Genomic DNA, 16,848 nt, shown 5'->3' with positions numbered 1-16,848 from the left:
ACTTTAAGAGCTTCTCAAAGCAGTGCTAGCGTTATGGCTAGTGAAAGCCAGCCAGATTTAACCACCATTGCACTAACCAACAGCCAGATTTAACCACCATTGCACTAACCAACCAAGTCAATAGCTTATTTGGGCCACAAGAGATAATTGTCAGAGACATGCATGCTAATTGTTGGTTCCTATTGTCAGAAACCTCGTCTTCTAAAGTGATGTGTTGGACAAAAAATTTTTATTGTTTACTTTTTTGGGGATGTTGGATGAAAATTATCTCTGAAGGAGATCCATTAAGCTTTTATGAAACTGAATTATTAAATAAAATAAAACAACAATCATTAGCATATAAATTTTTAAAAATCTTTTTATGGGTCATCAAGTCTAAGAACCAGCATTTGAGAGCTACTGCTTTTGGGTATTAGGTGGAGTATAAGACATGATACTTAAAAAAAAGTATCATGTCTTATAAGTATATGTCTCACAGGCCTTATATTGATGCTTACAGCCTTTACAGGATTTGAGAAGCTTTTGGTATAAATCTGGGAAATAGAACATAAAAGAGAGTGGTGTGGTGAAAAGAAAACAAAACTGGGGGTCAGGGCCTAAGATTAGTCATGATTTGTTAATAGTAACTAGCCAAATGTGGCCTTGCCTTCTGAGTCTCCATAGGAAGACCAATGGTGTTGGAGTGAATCTGAATTGACAAATGCACTTCCTGGTACCATATCCCCCTTTCTGCTCATGGCAAACAAGTAATCAATTGCCACATTCTATCTGGTTCAGCTTCTCAATAGTCTGCCAGTACTAAATACTCAGAATTGGCCCTTGAGATGAAATGTGTTTGTCATCTTGATCCTAGGGATCCTCAATCAGTAGGATGAGGAAATTAAGAGGCCCCAGGGCATTCCTAAAATGTGCTTTGATTGTGAGGGCAGGGACTTCTTTTGGCTTTTTGAACAATCCAAAAATAATTTGTTTCACCATGAGCCTGGTTGCACTCTTTAACAGTCTGTCTCTGCTACTAGGTTACTTGTGTTGGGCATATCATTGGTGCTGTGGTTGCTGACACCCCGGAACACACACAGAGAGCTGCCCAAGGGGTGAAAATCATCTATGAAGAACTACCAGCCATTATCACAATTGAGGTAACTGAGAATGGGCTGCTTGTGTAGAGGAGTGAGCTCCCCATCCCTGGATGTGCATTTATTAGGATCCCCTAGAGAGGATTTGAGCAGCAGGTAGGGATTTGACTAGATGGATTTTTAAATCCCTTTCAACCCTGGGATTAGGGGTCCATGAAACCTTCCCCTTTATGATCTTAGGCCCAGTCCACTAACAACAGCCAAACTGAGTTCCTCCTTCCCAAAATTTTACCTCCATCTGGTCCTTGTGGTATTCTTTGCTTTTCCTCAAGGTCCAGGGTTGTCCACCTACAGCTGAGGAAATGGAGGAATATGATTCCCTGGGCTACAGTAGAGCTTACTTCAAATGAAGCATATAGAGATTCATTTATGGAAAGAGAGAGTCAACAATTCAGAGAGCTTCTCTTCCCCTAAATCAGAACCCATCTTTCCCTCCCTGCTAAAAGCCACATTTCTGAAACTTATTTGTGATCCTCAGGATGCTATAAAGAACAACTCCTTTTATGGACCTGAGCTGAAGATTGAGAAAGGGGATCTCAAGAAGGGGTTTTCCGAAGCAGATAATGTTGTGTCAGGTAGAGCCGCTCCATGGCGCAGTGGGAATGGGGTGGCCCTGGTTTGCAAATTAAATTCAAGAGATATGCATTGAACTCTGAAGCAGGGAAGTGATTTCCAGACATTTCCTAACAGAAGATTCCCTCTGTTACTACACTTTGCTACGTTTGTAGCAAAATAGTAGACAGTTGGCTGGGAAAGAGCTTCAGTTATCTTAATCTCTACGCTCCCGTCTCTAGGCTGGACCTAATGATTCTAGAGAGATTCTAGAATATTCTGATCTGGAAGACCATCTAGGGATCATAACAGCCACATATGCCTGACAGCCTTAGGTCTGCCAGGCCTCTAACCGCATAAATGCTCATCCTCCCCCTACCTGAAGGCAGTCCTTACCCATCTTCGACTAGCATCCTCCCTCCTCTTCCCTTTGCCCTGCTCTCCCTCCACTTCTGTCTCTGACACTGTGAAATCAAATCCATTGCTTTCATTGTCTCTGACATTGTGAAATCAAATCCACCCCAGGACAACACAGCTGACTACCTCTTTTGGAATTGTTTTTTACATTGGCTGTTGTGCTTTGCAGTCACTATGAAGCCAACTCTCCACCAAGCCTGGTATGAAGCCAACTCTCCACCAGGCCTGGTAGCTTAGGTTCTGAAACATGCTCTGGTTTTCAGTGTTTCAATCACATCTATTAATCCCTGCTTTACTTTTTCCAAAATTTTACAATGACAGTTTTTGAAATCCTTGATTTCCATAAGCTGCAGTGAGAAGAGAACTTTGGACTGGATGCATTTCAGTGTCGTTCTTTCCTTGTTGTGGGGGTGGGGGATAAGGCTGGAGCGTTCAGCTCCCAGATAGCTAAGACTTTGGGATCCTTTTCCACCCCAAGTGGGAAACCTTGAGGTTACCCCTCAGGTAGCCCTGTGATCAGTTGCTTCCTGCCCAGGCCACTTGGCAGAGTATACTCTCTCCTTAGGCAAGCTGGCCCCTTCTGCAGCATCGGGCTCACTGTGAGGGATCTCACTGCTTCCCCAGGGGAGATATACATTGGTGGCCAAGAACACTTCTACTTGGAGACTCACTGCACCATTGCTGTTCCAAAAGGCGAGGCAGGGGAGATGGAGCTCTTTGTGTCTACACAGAACACCATGAAGACCCAGGTAGATGTCTTTTGGGTCAGCTCAAGGGGCTGTCATGGTAGCAGGGAGCTCCTAGCAAACCAGGAGGGCCATGTGGGAAATGGGAAGAGGGAGATGTGGGCTTGTCCAGAGGGTACTCGAGTGTCATAGTCCTGGAGCCAGACTCTGTCACCAACAAGCTGGTATCACTGACCTTGTTCCATAACCTTTCTCAGCCTCAGTTTTCTCATCTATAAAATGGGGCCTGGGTGGATTGTCATAATTATTAGATGAGTTTTAATATTTAAACTAGAGTTTGGTACATGTTGGCTGTTATCATTTCAGTGCCTATGGCCTTGGTCAAGTCATATCCTGCCTCAGTTTCCTCATATGTAAAATGAAGGTGTTGGATTAAGTCATAGCCACAGGGACCACTAAATTATCTACAGCAGCTCAAATATTCTTTGTTTCTCTACTGCCTGTAATGTGACAGTGGTTGCCAGTGTTTTTGGCAGCTGGTCCTTCTCTCATGATCTACCAGTCGCTGGTCACCTGGTCAGACAGAATAAGTTTCTAAAAGTATTCTGTGACCAACTGCTTGCCCTCTGGTTAAAAGCCAATGCCTGAATTCAGTCTGGCAGGCCCCAGCATCACTAACCACAAGGCTGCATGGGGATTTTGAATCAAGGAATTTCAGAATTCACAGCAGTAATTAGGTCCATGCATATTGGACAGGCTCTGCCTCAGGCCTGAAGTAAGTTCTGGTAACGCATTCAGTGCGAATGTTCTGTCTTTCACCCATAGAGCTTTGTTGCAAAAATGTTGGGGGTTCCAGCAAACCGGATTGTGGTTCGAGTGAAGAGAATGGGAGGAGGCTTTGGAGGGAAGGAGACCCGGAGCACTGTGGTGTCCACAGCGGTGGCCCTGGCTGCATATAAGTGAGTTCCAAAGCCTGTTTCTCCCGTCTGGCTCTGGGAAGAAGAATAAGGCTGCCTCTGCCAGGAAGGTTTTCGGGACTTGCCCCTGTTAGAATTAGTTTCCCCCTGCTTTGAATTCTCACAGCCCTCTGTTTTTAGAATGCTTGGGCATAGTGGGAGGGTAACATCACCTGTTCCATTGTGGTCTGGCACAGGTATCCACGTCTGATCTCTCCTACTGGCTGTGAGCTCTCCGAAGGAAAGCACATACCTCACGTCCTTATATTCTCCACCTTGGCTAGCACAGTGCCTAGATGGCAAAGCAGCCCCGTACAGGTCTGCTCAGCATGCAGGTGGAAAAGATGGCTTCCCAGCTGTTTTTATTCTGAGACTTGCAGGGCTGAGCTGCTGTTGAAGGCTCACAGGCTTCTAACACTGTCGGTAACCCCCAGGACCGGCCGTCCTGTGCGCTGCATGCTGGACCGTGATGAGGACATGCTGATAACTGGCGGCAGACATCCCTTCCTGGCCAGATACAAGGTTCTAGATGTTGGGGCTGTGCTGGGGTGGGATGTGCCATTTTTTGAGGAAACCTGGGACCGAATGTCCAGGCATCCTCAGCTGCACTCTTACTTTTTGCCTATCTGTAGAAGTTCAAATAAGATATAGCAAGAAGAGAAATTCAAATAGGCTAACAGCAACACTGAAAGGTAGTGCTGAGGGAGGCTGGCATCCCATCTCCCAGGGGTGGCATTCGTGACTACTGTGGATTTGCTGTGTTCTGAGTCGGGTCAGGCTCAGAGACATGATTCACCAGCAGACTCAGGGTAAACCCATCGTGCTTGGTAGCCCAACATTAACATGATCACAGGCCTGAATGTAAAAATTGGAATGACAGCTTAGTAATTTACTGTGAGAAATAAAACTTCCCAGGGGCCTGGACAGGCCCAAGATGTTAGGATGGCCATGTGCTTTTCCAGACCATGGCTGGACACTGTCCACACTTCTCTCTGGGACAGTCCCTCTTCTGGGTTTCTGTGGATGACCAATGCACCCTTTCCCTGTACACATCAGCAAAGCCTTACGGGGCTCCGCCTGGGTCTAGAAACCTGGGAGCCCTCTCTCCATGAATTGGCCTTGAACATGGCCTTTGACCTATTCTGAGTTTGTTTCATGATTTAACTCCCAACAAGGGATTATATTTCTCTTAGCCCCAAATTCTTGTGGGCCTGAAGAGAGTTCCTTGATCTTTTGGCGTCCCAGTTTCCGTGTGTGTAAAACAGCCTGTAAAGGGTATTTTAACAGTGTACATAAGGTCAAGGATTTGTGTGCTCCTGTGAAATGCAACTTTTTTTGTCTTCTGACCAAAATCTGTGAGGAGACAGTCTGGTATCTTTCCTAGTTTCTCTTCCCTGCGCTCCCCTCCCTGCCCTATCGTGACCAACCTTCTCTTTCCAACCTCCTTACTCCCCTCCTAGACCAGAAGCCAGGTGCCCGTAGCAGGAAGAGGGGGTGTGGGGACAAGGGCTTCCAGGGGTGGGGAGCCAAGTGTGTGCCACTGGGGAGAGGTCAGTTCCTCTCTTCTTCACTTGTTACCTTCTGGTGACTTCTGTAGGTCACCTTTTTTTCATGGGATGATGTGGTGTTCTGTTTATTTCCTCTAGGTGGCATAAGTAGGAGGGAGGATCAGAGAGAGACAGAGAGGTGGGGGAAAGGGGACTTATGATAAATCACTCTCCTTTCTCCTTTTATCAGGTTGGCTTCATGAAGACTGGGACGGTTGTGGCTCTTGAGGTGGATCACTTCAGCAATGTGGGGAACACCCAGGATCTCTCTCAGAGTGTGAGTAGGACCTGCAGCTGCCCCTGCACCCAGAGCTGACTTCAAGGTCAGCCTGTTCCCACACAGGCACAGGCCTCCCCAGTCCCTGCTTGCTACTGTTGCAGTAGTCTCCTAATGGGTCCCCACTTTCGGGTTTCCCATCCTTGATTAATCTCTATAGCACAATGATGATCATATTATTTCTCTGGTTAAAAACCCATTCTTCCTGTTCAAGATAATTTGCCAAGCTAGCAAAGTTAGTTACAATGTTTTATGTATAGTGTGGTGGCATTGTGTGTGTGTATATATGCATGGAATAGTAATATATATATATACACACACACTAACATATAAACTAATAATAATATATATTACGATATATAACATGCATGGAAAAGTGTCTGAAGGAACATATACCAAACTGTTAGCAGTGATGACCAAATTATTAACAATGATTGGAATGGTATTGAGAGGGGTACACACTGTCATTTTCTCTGTTACACATTTCTGTGATGTTTTAATTTTAAATAATTCGAATTGCTTTTTAAAAAATGGTTTCATTGAAGTATAATTTACATACCATAAAGTTAGTCCATTTGAAGTATATAATTTAATGGTTGTTAGTAAATTTCAAGAGTTGTTAGACCACTGTCACAATCCAGTGTTTGAACTCCCATCACCCCAGAATGATCTCTCGCATCATTTGTAGTCACTCCCATTATCATTCCATAGGCCCAGGTCATCATTAATCTACTTTCCGTCTTGTAGTCAAGTCATTTTATAGAACCATACACTATGTAGTTTTTTCTGTTTGGCGTCTTTCTCTCAGAATAATGTTTTGTAGGTTCATCTACGTTTTTATTATTATTCTTTCTTTTGAGACAGAGTCTCGCTCTGTGGCCCAGGCTGGAGTGCAGTGGCACGATCTTGGCTCACTGCAACCTCTGCCTCCAAGTTCAAGCGATTCTCCTACCTCAGCCTCTCAAGTAGCTGGGATTACAGGCATGCACCCCTATGCCTGGCTAATTTTTGTATTTTTAGTAGAGACAGGGTTTCACCATGTTGACCAGGCTGGTCTCGAACTCCTGACTTCAAGTGATCAGCCCTCCTCAGCCTCCCAAAGTGCTGGGATTACAGGTGCGAACCACCGCATCTGGCCCATCTATATTATAGCATGTATCACTACATCACTCCCGTTTATTGATGAATAATATTCCATCATAGGGATACACCATATGTTGTTTCCCATTCATCACTTGATGAACATTTGTGTTGTTTCCAGTTTTTTGCTTTTATGCATAATACTGCTCTGAACACTCTCATACTAGTCTTACGTAGACATGTATTTTTATTTCTCTTGAGTAGATTCCTAGGAATAGAATTGCTGAATCTGTGGTGAGCTTAATATTTTAAGAAATGATCGCATTTTCATGGGTGGAGGTGGCCCGGCAGGCACTGGGAGAGGTGGGCTTTATTATTACTAATATTCTACAATTGTTTAAATAAAAGGAACTTTATAATGAAACAGTTTGGAATACTGGCTCAAGAACCTATGTCAAGATGAGCTGAATTTTAGTAAATTATTTTAGGAATTATGATGAGCTAATTGAATTAGGCTTGTGACAATGAGAGGAATTTACATGACAGGTAAAACTTACTCATATTAAAAATGTTTAGATATTTGCTTCTATAGATGTCACTTTAATAAAATACCAATTTAGTTTTACTTGTGGCTTATCCAGTTAGTAAGAACTTTAATAGACTTTATTGGGACAAGCTTACTGCTCTCGTAGGAGCTCTTCTCACAAGTAGTTTTAATGCCGTAGTATGATACTCAGGATCAGTAGCTTGAGATGTTATTGTTTTTCTCTTCATCCATGGCTCGCAGAGAGCCTCCCCTTTTTGGATCCAGACATCTTTTCTGAATCCTGGTTCAACTAGTATACCTGCTCTCCTATGATCCCAAATCATAGTCAATGGTGCCTTGAACATAGCACCTTCAGTTAAAGGCTGCCTAGTGCTCAGAGGAAAGCTTGCTGATTTTCTTCCTGCTCTACTCACCCCAAAAGGCAAAAAAGCAACATAGTCAGTCCTGTGCTCATTTGTAATTGTAAAGATCAGTTTTATATATATATATATTTGTAATGAGAGCAAGTATATTCTCATTACAGGTTAAATTTAAGAAGTTTAAAATATCCCATAGTAGAATTTCTATATCTAGTCTTTTGTTTTTTTCATGAATATTTGCAAGTGATTACCATTAAATTTACACATGAAAGATTAATCTGAAAGATCAGAGAGACCGTGTTATTCCTGACCATGATAGAACTGCTTCTGCGGTCTGGGACAAGTAACGAAACACATGCTTGAGTTTTGTTTGTAAAATACACTGTTAATATTTGACCTGCCTCAAAACATATTGAGGATCTGTGAAATGCTAAGTGCCCAAAATAAAATATTGCTGATTGTCTTTTTATTGAAAGTGAATTTCCTCATTAAGCCAATCTGCCTTCTGTAAGTCACAGTGCTTAAATCTCAGGATTTTTCATTAGGAGAGACCTGTCATTAAGGATTTGTAGGTATAATTGCTTAGCCTCCATTATTGGTGCTTGAGATAGAGAGGTTTTAGATTTTTCTGTTTTTTGTTCTGCCTCAAAGCTCAGTTTACTGAAGACATTTATAAGCTATTGGATCATCACTTGAATCAAGATTTTGACTAGTGAGCTTAATTGTCCATTTCTTATGATTTCAAAGTTACAGTCTGAGAAATGGCTGATTTTAATAACTGTCCTTTCATAAATTAATGTTGGAATAAACTGAAGCTGGAGATAAATACTTCATGAAAACTGGCTAAAGTCTGAAATAAATTACCTGTTTTATGTCCAATAGCTACTACATTTGATAGAACAGTTTTGAGAAACATTTCATTCTTGAAGGCAACATCTGACATGGTTCTCAGCAAGTTGGAATAGTAAAGACTGTTGGGTTGTTTTGATGAGTGGAAGCAGCATATTTGTAGCATACAAGTTATTCAACAATTTTGTGCTGTTGACCTAAAAATATGTCTTAACTCTTCATCAAGGCAAGCCTGGTGAAGCCTTTACTTGTTACTACTTCAACTGTTGGAATTAGTCGCTCTTTTTTTACTTGATGAAACAAAACTATACCTCTGAATATTTATGGATTCTTTTTACTAAATCAGGCTCATGTTCTTAACCCAAATTAGTAAAGTTTTATGGAAGCTGAAATGTAATACAGTAGTCTCCCCTTATCTGGAAGAGGTACATTCCAAGACTCCCAGTGGATGCCTGAAACCTCAGATAGTACTGAACCCCTTGTTATACAGTCGTCTCCCCTTATCTGCAGGAGATACATTCCAAGAACCCTAGTGGATGCCTGAAACCTCAAATAGTACTGAACCCTTTACAGACTATGTTTTTTCAATCTGACAACCAAGGCGGTTACTAAGCGGCTAAGGGGCAGGTAGTATACAGTGTGGATAAGCAGGACAAAGGGATGATTCACATCCTGGGCAGGACAGAGCAGGAGATCATCAGATTTCATCACTCAGGACAGCTTATGATTTATTTTATTTTATTTATTTTTTGTTTTGAGATGGAGTCTTGCTCTGTCATCCAGGCTGGAGTGCAGTGGTGCAATCTTGGCTCACTGCAACCTCTGCCTCCTGGGTTCAAGCGATTCTCCAGCCTCAGCCTCCCAAGTAGCTGGGATTACAGGTGCACCGCCCCACCATGCCCAGCTAATTTTTGTATTTTTAGTAGAGACGGAGTTTCACCATGTTGGCCAGACTGGTCTTGAACTCCTGACCTTGGGTGATCCACCCGCCTCAGCCTCCCAAAGTGCTGGGATTATAGGCATGAGCCACCGTGCCCGGCTGACTTGTGATTTAAAACATGAATTGTTTATTTCTGGAATTTTCCACGTAATATGTTTGGACCAAGGCTGCCTTGGTTAACAAACTACGGAAAGTGAAATTGCAGATAAAGGGGGTTACTGCTCCTGTGCTCTAAAATTGGTGTTTGGGTGATCAGGAGCAGGTAGCCAATGGGAAGAGCACATCTGAGTGATAACTAAAGGAGTTTCTCTGGTGGCCTTTTCACATTCTCCAATGCTCAGGCATATTTTCCACTTACCATTTTGTCTTTCACCTCATTTTGCCTCACCATCCCCCATCCCTGCTTATTTTTTATGCCCATTGATGGCACTCATTAAATTGTGTTTAGGGCTAATGAATCATTGTTCCTTAATATCCTCTACAATATGCCACAATTTAGGACACATTTAAAATTTTCTAAAAAATATCCTAATCTGAGTATTGATTAATTTGAGCCACATTCCCAACTCTAACTCAGCGCACACAGCCAGTCTTCCCCAATATCTCCTCTCAATTCCCCACCACACCTTATAAAATTGGAATCAAAGAAATCTCACTCTGTCATTGTTAATCTAAGAAAAAAAACACTGGTTTTAATATTGCTTTACTAGTGTCAGCCTTCTAAGTATGTAGGCCTCTAGGTATTCTGCAGATCACTGGTGGTCTTGATAGCCATAAATATATGTTTGTATTATGTTATTTTTCAACTAAATCACAGTTGGAAAAAACATCATTGATATTATGCCCTTGAATCTGTTACTGCATCACTAGCACTTGTGATGCAATAGGTCACTTTGCCTGTACTAAAAGGGTCAAGAGGAAATACCTTGGTTTTTTTTTTTTTTTTTTTGGTTTTTGTTCTGTTTTGTTAAACATGTCTATAGAGTTGGCAGATAATGCTGAATTTGTCAAATAGCCCTTCCAAAATTATTCCTGTATTTAAAAAATAAATGGATCTACCTAATTTCTATTGATTTTTTTAAAAAAAGAAATGATCAAATTATATTCCAGAGTGACTACACCATTTTATATTCCAATCAATAATCCTTAGGGGTTCCACATCATCAGTAACACTTAGTATTGTCTGTCTTTACCCACTAGAATTAGTGGGTGTGAAGTGATAGCTCATTGTGATTTGTTTGTGTTTCTTATATCCTGTGACCTTGCAGAACTCATTTATTAGTTCTAGGATTTCTTCTGTAGATTCCTTGGGATTTTCTCTGCGGACAATCATTATCATCTGCAAATAGGGATGGTTTTTTCTTCCTTTCCAATCTGCATGTTTTCATCTCCTTTTCTTTACACACTGTGATGGCTAGCCAGACCTTGCAGAACTATAGGTCATATATCCTTCCCTTGTTTTTATTCTTAAGGGGAAGGCATCCAGTCTTTCACCATTAAATATGTTATTGGTAGGGTTTCGTTTGTTTGTTTGTTTTTTGTAGATACTCATGATCAGGTTAAGGAAGTTTTCTTCCATTAGTGTTTTCTGATCATCTTTATAATGAATGGGTGTTGAATTTTGTCAAATGCTTTTTCTGCATTGACTGATATGATCATGTGATTTTTTTCTTCTTTAGCTTGTTAATATCGTGGATTGTATTCATTGATTTTTTTAAACACTGAACCAACCACTATCCTTGGAATAAATCTAGCTTGGTCATGGTATAATTAATATATTGCCAAATTTTATTTGCTAAAATTCGTTAAGGATTTTTGGATCCATATTCATGAGAAATATTGCTCTGTAGTTTTTTCTTTTAAAATTATACCATCTTCGTCAGGGTTTGGTGTCAGGTTAACACTAGCTTCATAAAATGAGTTAGAATTCCTCTTCTAATTCTAGAAGAGATTGTGTAGAATTGGTGTTAATTCTTCTCTAAATGTTTGGTAAAATTTTCCAGTGAAATTGTTTGGACCTGGAGACTTCTTTTCTGATAGCCTTAAAACTATTGATTAAATTGCACTGTGGTCTGAGAGACAGTTTGTTATAATTTCTGTTCTTTCACATTTGCTGAGGAGTGCTTTACTTCCAACTGTGTGGTCACTTTTGGAATAAGTCTGATGTGGTGCTGAGAAGAATGTATATTCTGTCGATTTGGGGTGAAGAGTTCTATAGATGTCTATTAGGTCAGCTTGGTGCAGAGCTGAGTTCAATTCCTGGATATCCTTGTTAACTTTCTGTCTCATTGATCTGTCCTAGAACTTAAAAGTATAATACTAAAAAAAAAAGAAACAAACAAACAAAAAAAACTATTGATTAAATTTCCTTAATAGTTCTAGGACTATTCAAATTATCTATCTCATACTGAAGTGGTAGTTTTGTATTTTGAGACATTCATTTAAAAATGTTTTGTTTTTAATTATTATGGGTACATAGTAGTTGTATATATTTATAGGATACATATGATGTTTTGATACAGGCATGCAGTGTATCAGGATAAACAAATCAGGGTAATGTAAGTATCCATCACCTGAAGAATTTATCATTTTTCTGTGTTAGGGAACATTTCAATTCTACTTTTATTTATTTTTAAATATATGATAAATTATTATATATTTTAAAATATTATAGTCACCATATTTTGCTACTGTATACTAGATATTACTCATTCTAACTATATTTTTATATGCATTAGCCATCCCCACTTTATCCCCTGTGCCCCCTACCCTCCCCAGCCTCTGGTAAACATCATTCTACTCTTTATCTCCATGAATTCAATTTAATTTTGTCTAAGTTATTAAAAATTCATGTGTGTAGAATCGTTCATAGTGTGTTCTTATTTCTCTTTTGATGTCTTCAGGGTCTGTAGTGATAGCCCCTGTTTCAGTCCTGATGTGGGTAATTTGTGGCTTCACTTTGTTTTTCTGTCTTGCCAGAGGTTTGTCAATTTTATTGCTCTTTTTAAAGACCCAGGTTTTTGTTTCATTGATTTTCTCTATTGTGTTTGTTTTCAGTTTCACTGATTTCTGCTCTTACCCTTATTATTTCCTTCACTCTGTTTGCTTTGGATTTATTTTGCTTCTCTTTTTCTAGGTTCTTGAGTTGAAAGCTTAAATTAACTATCTGAGAATGTTTTCCTCTTTTTTAACGTATTCAATTTAGTGCTATAAAGTTTCCCCTCAGCACTACTTTAGACAGGTCCCATAAGTTTTGGTATGTTGTATTTCATTTTTTTCTCGTATTTTTGGTCTGCTTGTTTATTTCCCTGACACTTTCTCTTTGATCCCTAATTATTTAGAAGCATGCTGTTTGGTTTTCAAGTGTTTATAGATGTTCCTGTTATCTTTGTATCCCGAGGCTTTCTATTGATTTCTAGTTTCATTCCATTTTAGTTGAAGAACACAGTCTATAGGATTTCAATTCTTTGAAGTATGTTGAGGTTCATATCATGGCCCAGGACATGGTCTGTTTTGATACAAGTTCCACAGGCACCTAAACGGAAAGTGTATTTTGCTGTTGATGGGCTGTGTATTAGTTTTCTGTGGCCATTATAACAAATCACCACAAATTGAGTGGCTTAAAATAATGAACATTTATTTTCTCACAGCTCTGGAGGCCAGAAGTCTGAAATCAAGGTGTTGGCAGGACCGCACATCCTCTGGAAGCTCTAGGGAAGGATCCGTTCCTGGCCTTTTCTAGTTTCTGGTGGCTGGTGGCACTCCTTGACTTGTGGTTGCATCACTCCAATCTCTGTCTTTGTCTTCCCATCACCTTCTCCTGTGTGTCTGTTCTCGTCTACCTATACATACTCCTCTCTTACAGAGACATGTGATTGCATTTAGGGTCCACTCCAATAGTTCAGGATAAGCTACTTCTCTCCAGATCCTTAACTTTATCACATATTTTGCCATATAAGGTAGTATTTACAGGTTCCATGATTAGAAAGTGAATATATCTTTGGGGAGGCATTTCTTTTTCCTACCACAGGTATAATGTGCTATAAATATCCACTAGATCCTGATGGTGGTGTTGAGTTCTTCTGTACCCTTCCTGATTTTCTATTTTTTGCTACCAATTTTGAGAGAGGAGCATTGAAATCTCCAACTGTAATTGTGGATTTTTCTATTTCTCCTTTTAGTTCTACCAGTCTTTACTTCATATCTTTTTCAGCTCTGTTATTTGGGGCAGACACAATTAGTATTGCTGTCTTTTGGGAGGACTGACACTTTTATCATTATATAATCTCCTTCTCTCTGTCTCTGGTAATTGTATTTGCTCTGAAGTCTACTTTATCTCATATTAATAAAGCCACTCTTGTTTTCTTTTGATTAATGTTTGCATGGTATATCTTTTTCCATCCTTTTACTTTCAACTTGCCTACATTATTATATTTGAAGTGTTTTTCTTGAAGATAGTATGCAATTGGGTCATGTTTTTAAATCCATTCTGCTGATCTCATTAATTGTATTTATACTATTTATACGTAATATAATTATTGATGTGTTGAGGCATAAGTCTGCCACTTTATTTTTTGTTTTCTGTTTGTTCTATCAGCTTTTCATTTCTCTGTATTCTTTTGTGTGCCTTGCTGTGGGTGGGTTACCTGGACTTTTTTTAGAATTCCATTTTGATTAAAAGTATCTCTTACATAGCTTTTTTAGTCATTGTTCAAGGTATTATGTTATATATACATAACTTATCACAGCCTACTGAAGTTCTCATTTTACTAGTTTTGGTGAAATATAGAAAACTTACCTCCCTTTATGACTCTGCCCTTTCCCATTTATATTATTTTTATTTTAAATATTTTCTTTACATTCATTTAGAACCATATCAAGACAGTGTTTTAATTTTTGTTTCAACCATCAGACAATTTTAAAAACTGAGAAGAAAAGCTTACTGCTTGTACCCATGATTTTGCTTATAGTGTTTTTCCTTCCTTGTAATTTTCCAAGCTTCCTTCTTTTATCCTTTTCTTTCTGTTTAGAACTTCCTTTAGTCATTATTTTATTGTGGGTCTGCTGGGGACACATTTTCTTAGTTTTCCATCTGAGAATGTCTTGATTTTTTTCCTTGTTCTTGAAGGATAACTTTACTGGGCATTAAATTTTGAGTTAACAGTTCATTTCTTTCAGCACCTGAAAAACTGCCACTTTGTTCTGGTCTCTATGGCTTCTGATGAGAAATCCTTTGTCATTCTAATTAGGCTCCCCCTATAGGTAAGTTGTCATATTCTCTGGGTGCCTTCAAGATTTTTCCTTTGTCTTTAGTTTTCAGAAGTTTAATTATGATAGGACTTATCATGGATTTCTTCAGGCTTATCCTGTTTCAAGATCACTAAGAATCTTGAATCTGTAGGTTTACATATCTTGAAACCTAGGAAACTTTTCAGTTATTATTGCTTTGAGTACTTTTGTGTTCTTCTCTTTTTCTCCTTTTCTTCCAGATCTCCAATGGCATGAGTGTTAGGTCTTTTGTTATAGTCCCAAAGGTCCTTGAAATTGTTATTTTTTTTTCATTCCATATTCTCAATATAGTTCAGACTGGATAATATATCTTATTCTATTCTTCAGTTCACTGATTCTCTTCTATGTCCCCTCTCTTCTGCTGTTGAATCCACCCAATAGCTATTTATTTTGGTTGTTGCCTTTTCAATTCTAAAAGGCCCATTAGGTTCTGCTTTGTATCTTCTATGTCTTTGCTGAGACTATCTGCTTATTTCCAGAAGCTTTTTATTTGTGTCAAGTGTGTTCACAATTGATCTTGGAGGCTTTTTTTTTTCATGGCTGCATTAAAACTACAGTCAGATGATTTTAACATCTTTGTCACCTCAGTGATGGCATCTCTTGGTTATCTTTTATTATTCAGGAAGCTTGAGATCTTCCTATCACTTGGTATGACAAGTGATTTTTCACTGAAACTTGGAGAAACCCGTCATTAATGTACAGATGATAGTGGTGATGATGATGGTGATGATGATGTTCTGAGAGCTTGGATCTTATTTAAGCCTTCTATTTTAATTGGCTCTTTCTGACCTTGCTCTAGCAGTGGTGGATGCCACCTCTTCACTGCTAGGTGGAGGTAGAAATCTTGATCTTCCACTTGGCCTTTGTTGATACCCAGGGTAGGAACAACTCCTTCTTACTTCTGGGCAGAGGTGGGAGATCTACATTCCACGTGTTGTCCGTGGACATCATAGTGTGGGTGGCCTCTTTACCACTGGCTTGTGCTAAAAGTCTTGACTCTTCACTAGACTTTTTCTGACACCACCAGAAAGGAAGGGAAGAGTGGCGTGTCTTTGTTACATGGGTGGGGAAGTCAGTGTGTTTGCCAATGACTCCATCATAAGGTGTAGGTACAGCCTTATGACTGGCCATCAGCAATGAAAGTCTCGACTCCCTGCTTGGTCTCCTCTGGCACCATCCCAGCAGGAATGTCGGGGTATCTCATAACAGCCTCATGAATGTGAAAGTCTAGGCTCCTACTGAGATTTTGCAGGTGTGAGTAGGAATGAGACTAAATTTTTTTTTTCTGTGATGTTTGGCTGGGGTACTTATTGTCTAAAAGTGTTTAGTTTTGCTAGACTACCCTTTTCCTGGTCTTTTGGCTAGAGATAAAAGGATTTGGAATAGAGAGTGAGCTTTTTGGTCTCTGTCATCATTGGCATTTCTGGATTGCCAGCTCCTGCCCCAAGGCTGGGAATATATAGATGAGGAAAAAAGGAAACCCCTGGAACTCACCATCATGTCATTCCTTGGGTTGCAAAGTCCCTACTGGGACTGCCTTTTTTTCCTTCACTGTTTGGAATATTCTTACATTGTTGTTGTGGTTGATATTAAATAAATGTATAGAATTCCAGAGTTTTTAGTGGTACTTAATGGAGGTATGGAAGTGAAAGTCTCCATATTATACATCAATGTTGAGTTTCTCACAAGATAGAATCCTGAGTAATGCATCAGTAATTATCGTGTGCTTTTATATTTAGTCTCAGTTGATGCTCCTCCAGTCACATTATAAATGACCAGGGTAAGATCAGAAGTGGGAGCTATGCACTCCTCATTATCGTGGTCACAGCTTTGGCAGATGAACTTGGAATATTGAGTTGTTTGGAAAAACAACTAGAGGGCGTGGATGAAATAAATGCAATTGTGAGAATTAGCAAATTTATTTTGGTGGTACCACTTTTTACAGTTTTTTAAATCCTAATTTTGTAACCATAGTAGTTACATATGTATAGGTTCTTGTTTGAAAAAAAAAAAAAAAGAGGTGGCTGGGTGCGGTGGCTCATGTCTATAATCCCAGTACTTTGGGAGGCCGAGATAGACAGATCACTTGAAGTCAGGAGTTCAAGACCAGCCTGGCCAATATGGCAAAAGCCCATCTCTTAAAAAAAAAAAGTTAAAGTTTTCAGGAAAAGCCGACGTTCCCCTTTACCCCTTTGGATCCCACTCCTCTCTGC

The 16,848-nt window shown here is 39.8% G+C and overlaps 1 protein-coding gene across 1 annotated transcript in view; it reads left to right on the top strand.

The window, feature by feature from the left end:
- The window catches only part of XDH (xanthine dehydrogenase), a 79,599-nt gene that overhangs the window by 45,389 nt on the left and 17,362 nt on the right, over positions 1-16,848 (top strand). Inside the window, exons 19-24 of the mRNA XM_032172121.2 lie at positions 1,020-1,139; positions 1,615-1,711; positions 2,730-2,854; positions 3,617-3,750; positions 4,182-4,269; positions 5,485-5,571. Of these exons, the coding sequence (XP_032028012.1) occupies positions 1,020-1,139; positions 1,615-1,711; positions 2,730-2,854; positions 3,617-3,750; positions 4,182-4,269; positions 5,485-5,571 (651 nt within the window). The remainder of the gene's footprint in view (positions 1-1,019; positions 1,140-1,614; positions 1,712-2,729; positions 2,855-3,616; positions 3,751-4,181; positions 4,270-5,484; positions 5,572-16,848) is intronic.

This window comes from Hylobates moloch, unplaced genomic scaffold, assembly GCF_009828535.3.
Source record: "Hylobates moloch isolate HMO894 unplaced genomic scaffold, HMol_V3 SCAFFOLD_13, whole genome shotgun sequence".
Taxonomy (NCBI): domain Eukaryota; kingdom Metazoa; phylum Chordata; class Mammalia; order Primates; family Hylobatidae; genus Hylobates; species Hylobates moloch.
This window is presented reverse-complemented; position numbering and strand designations above follow the sequence as displayed.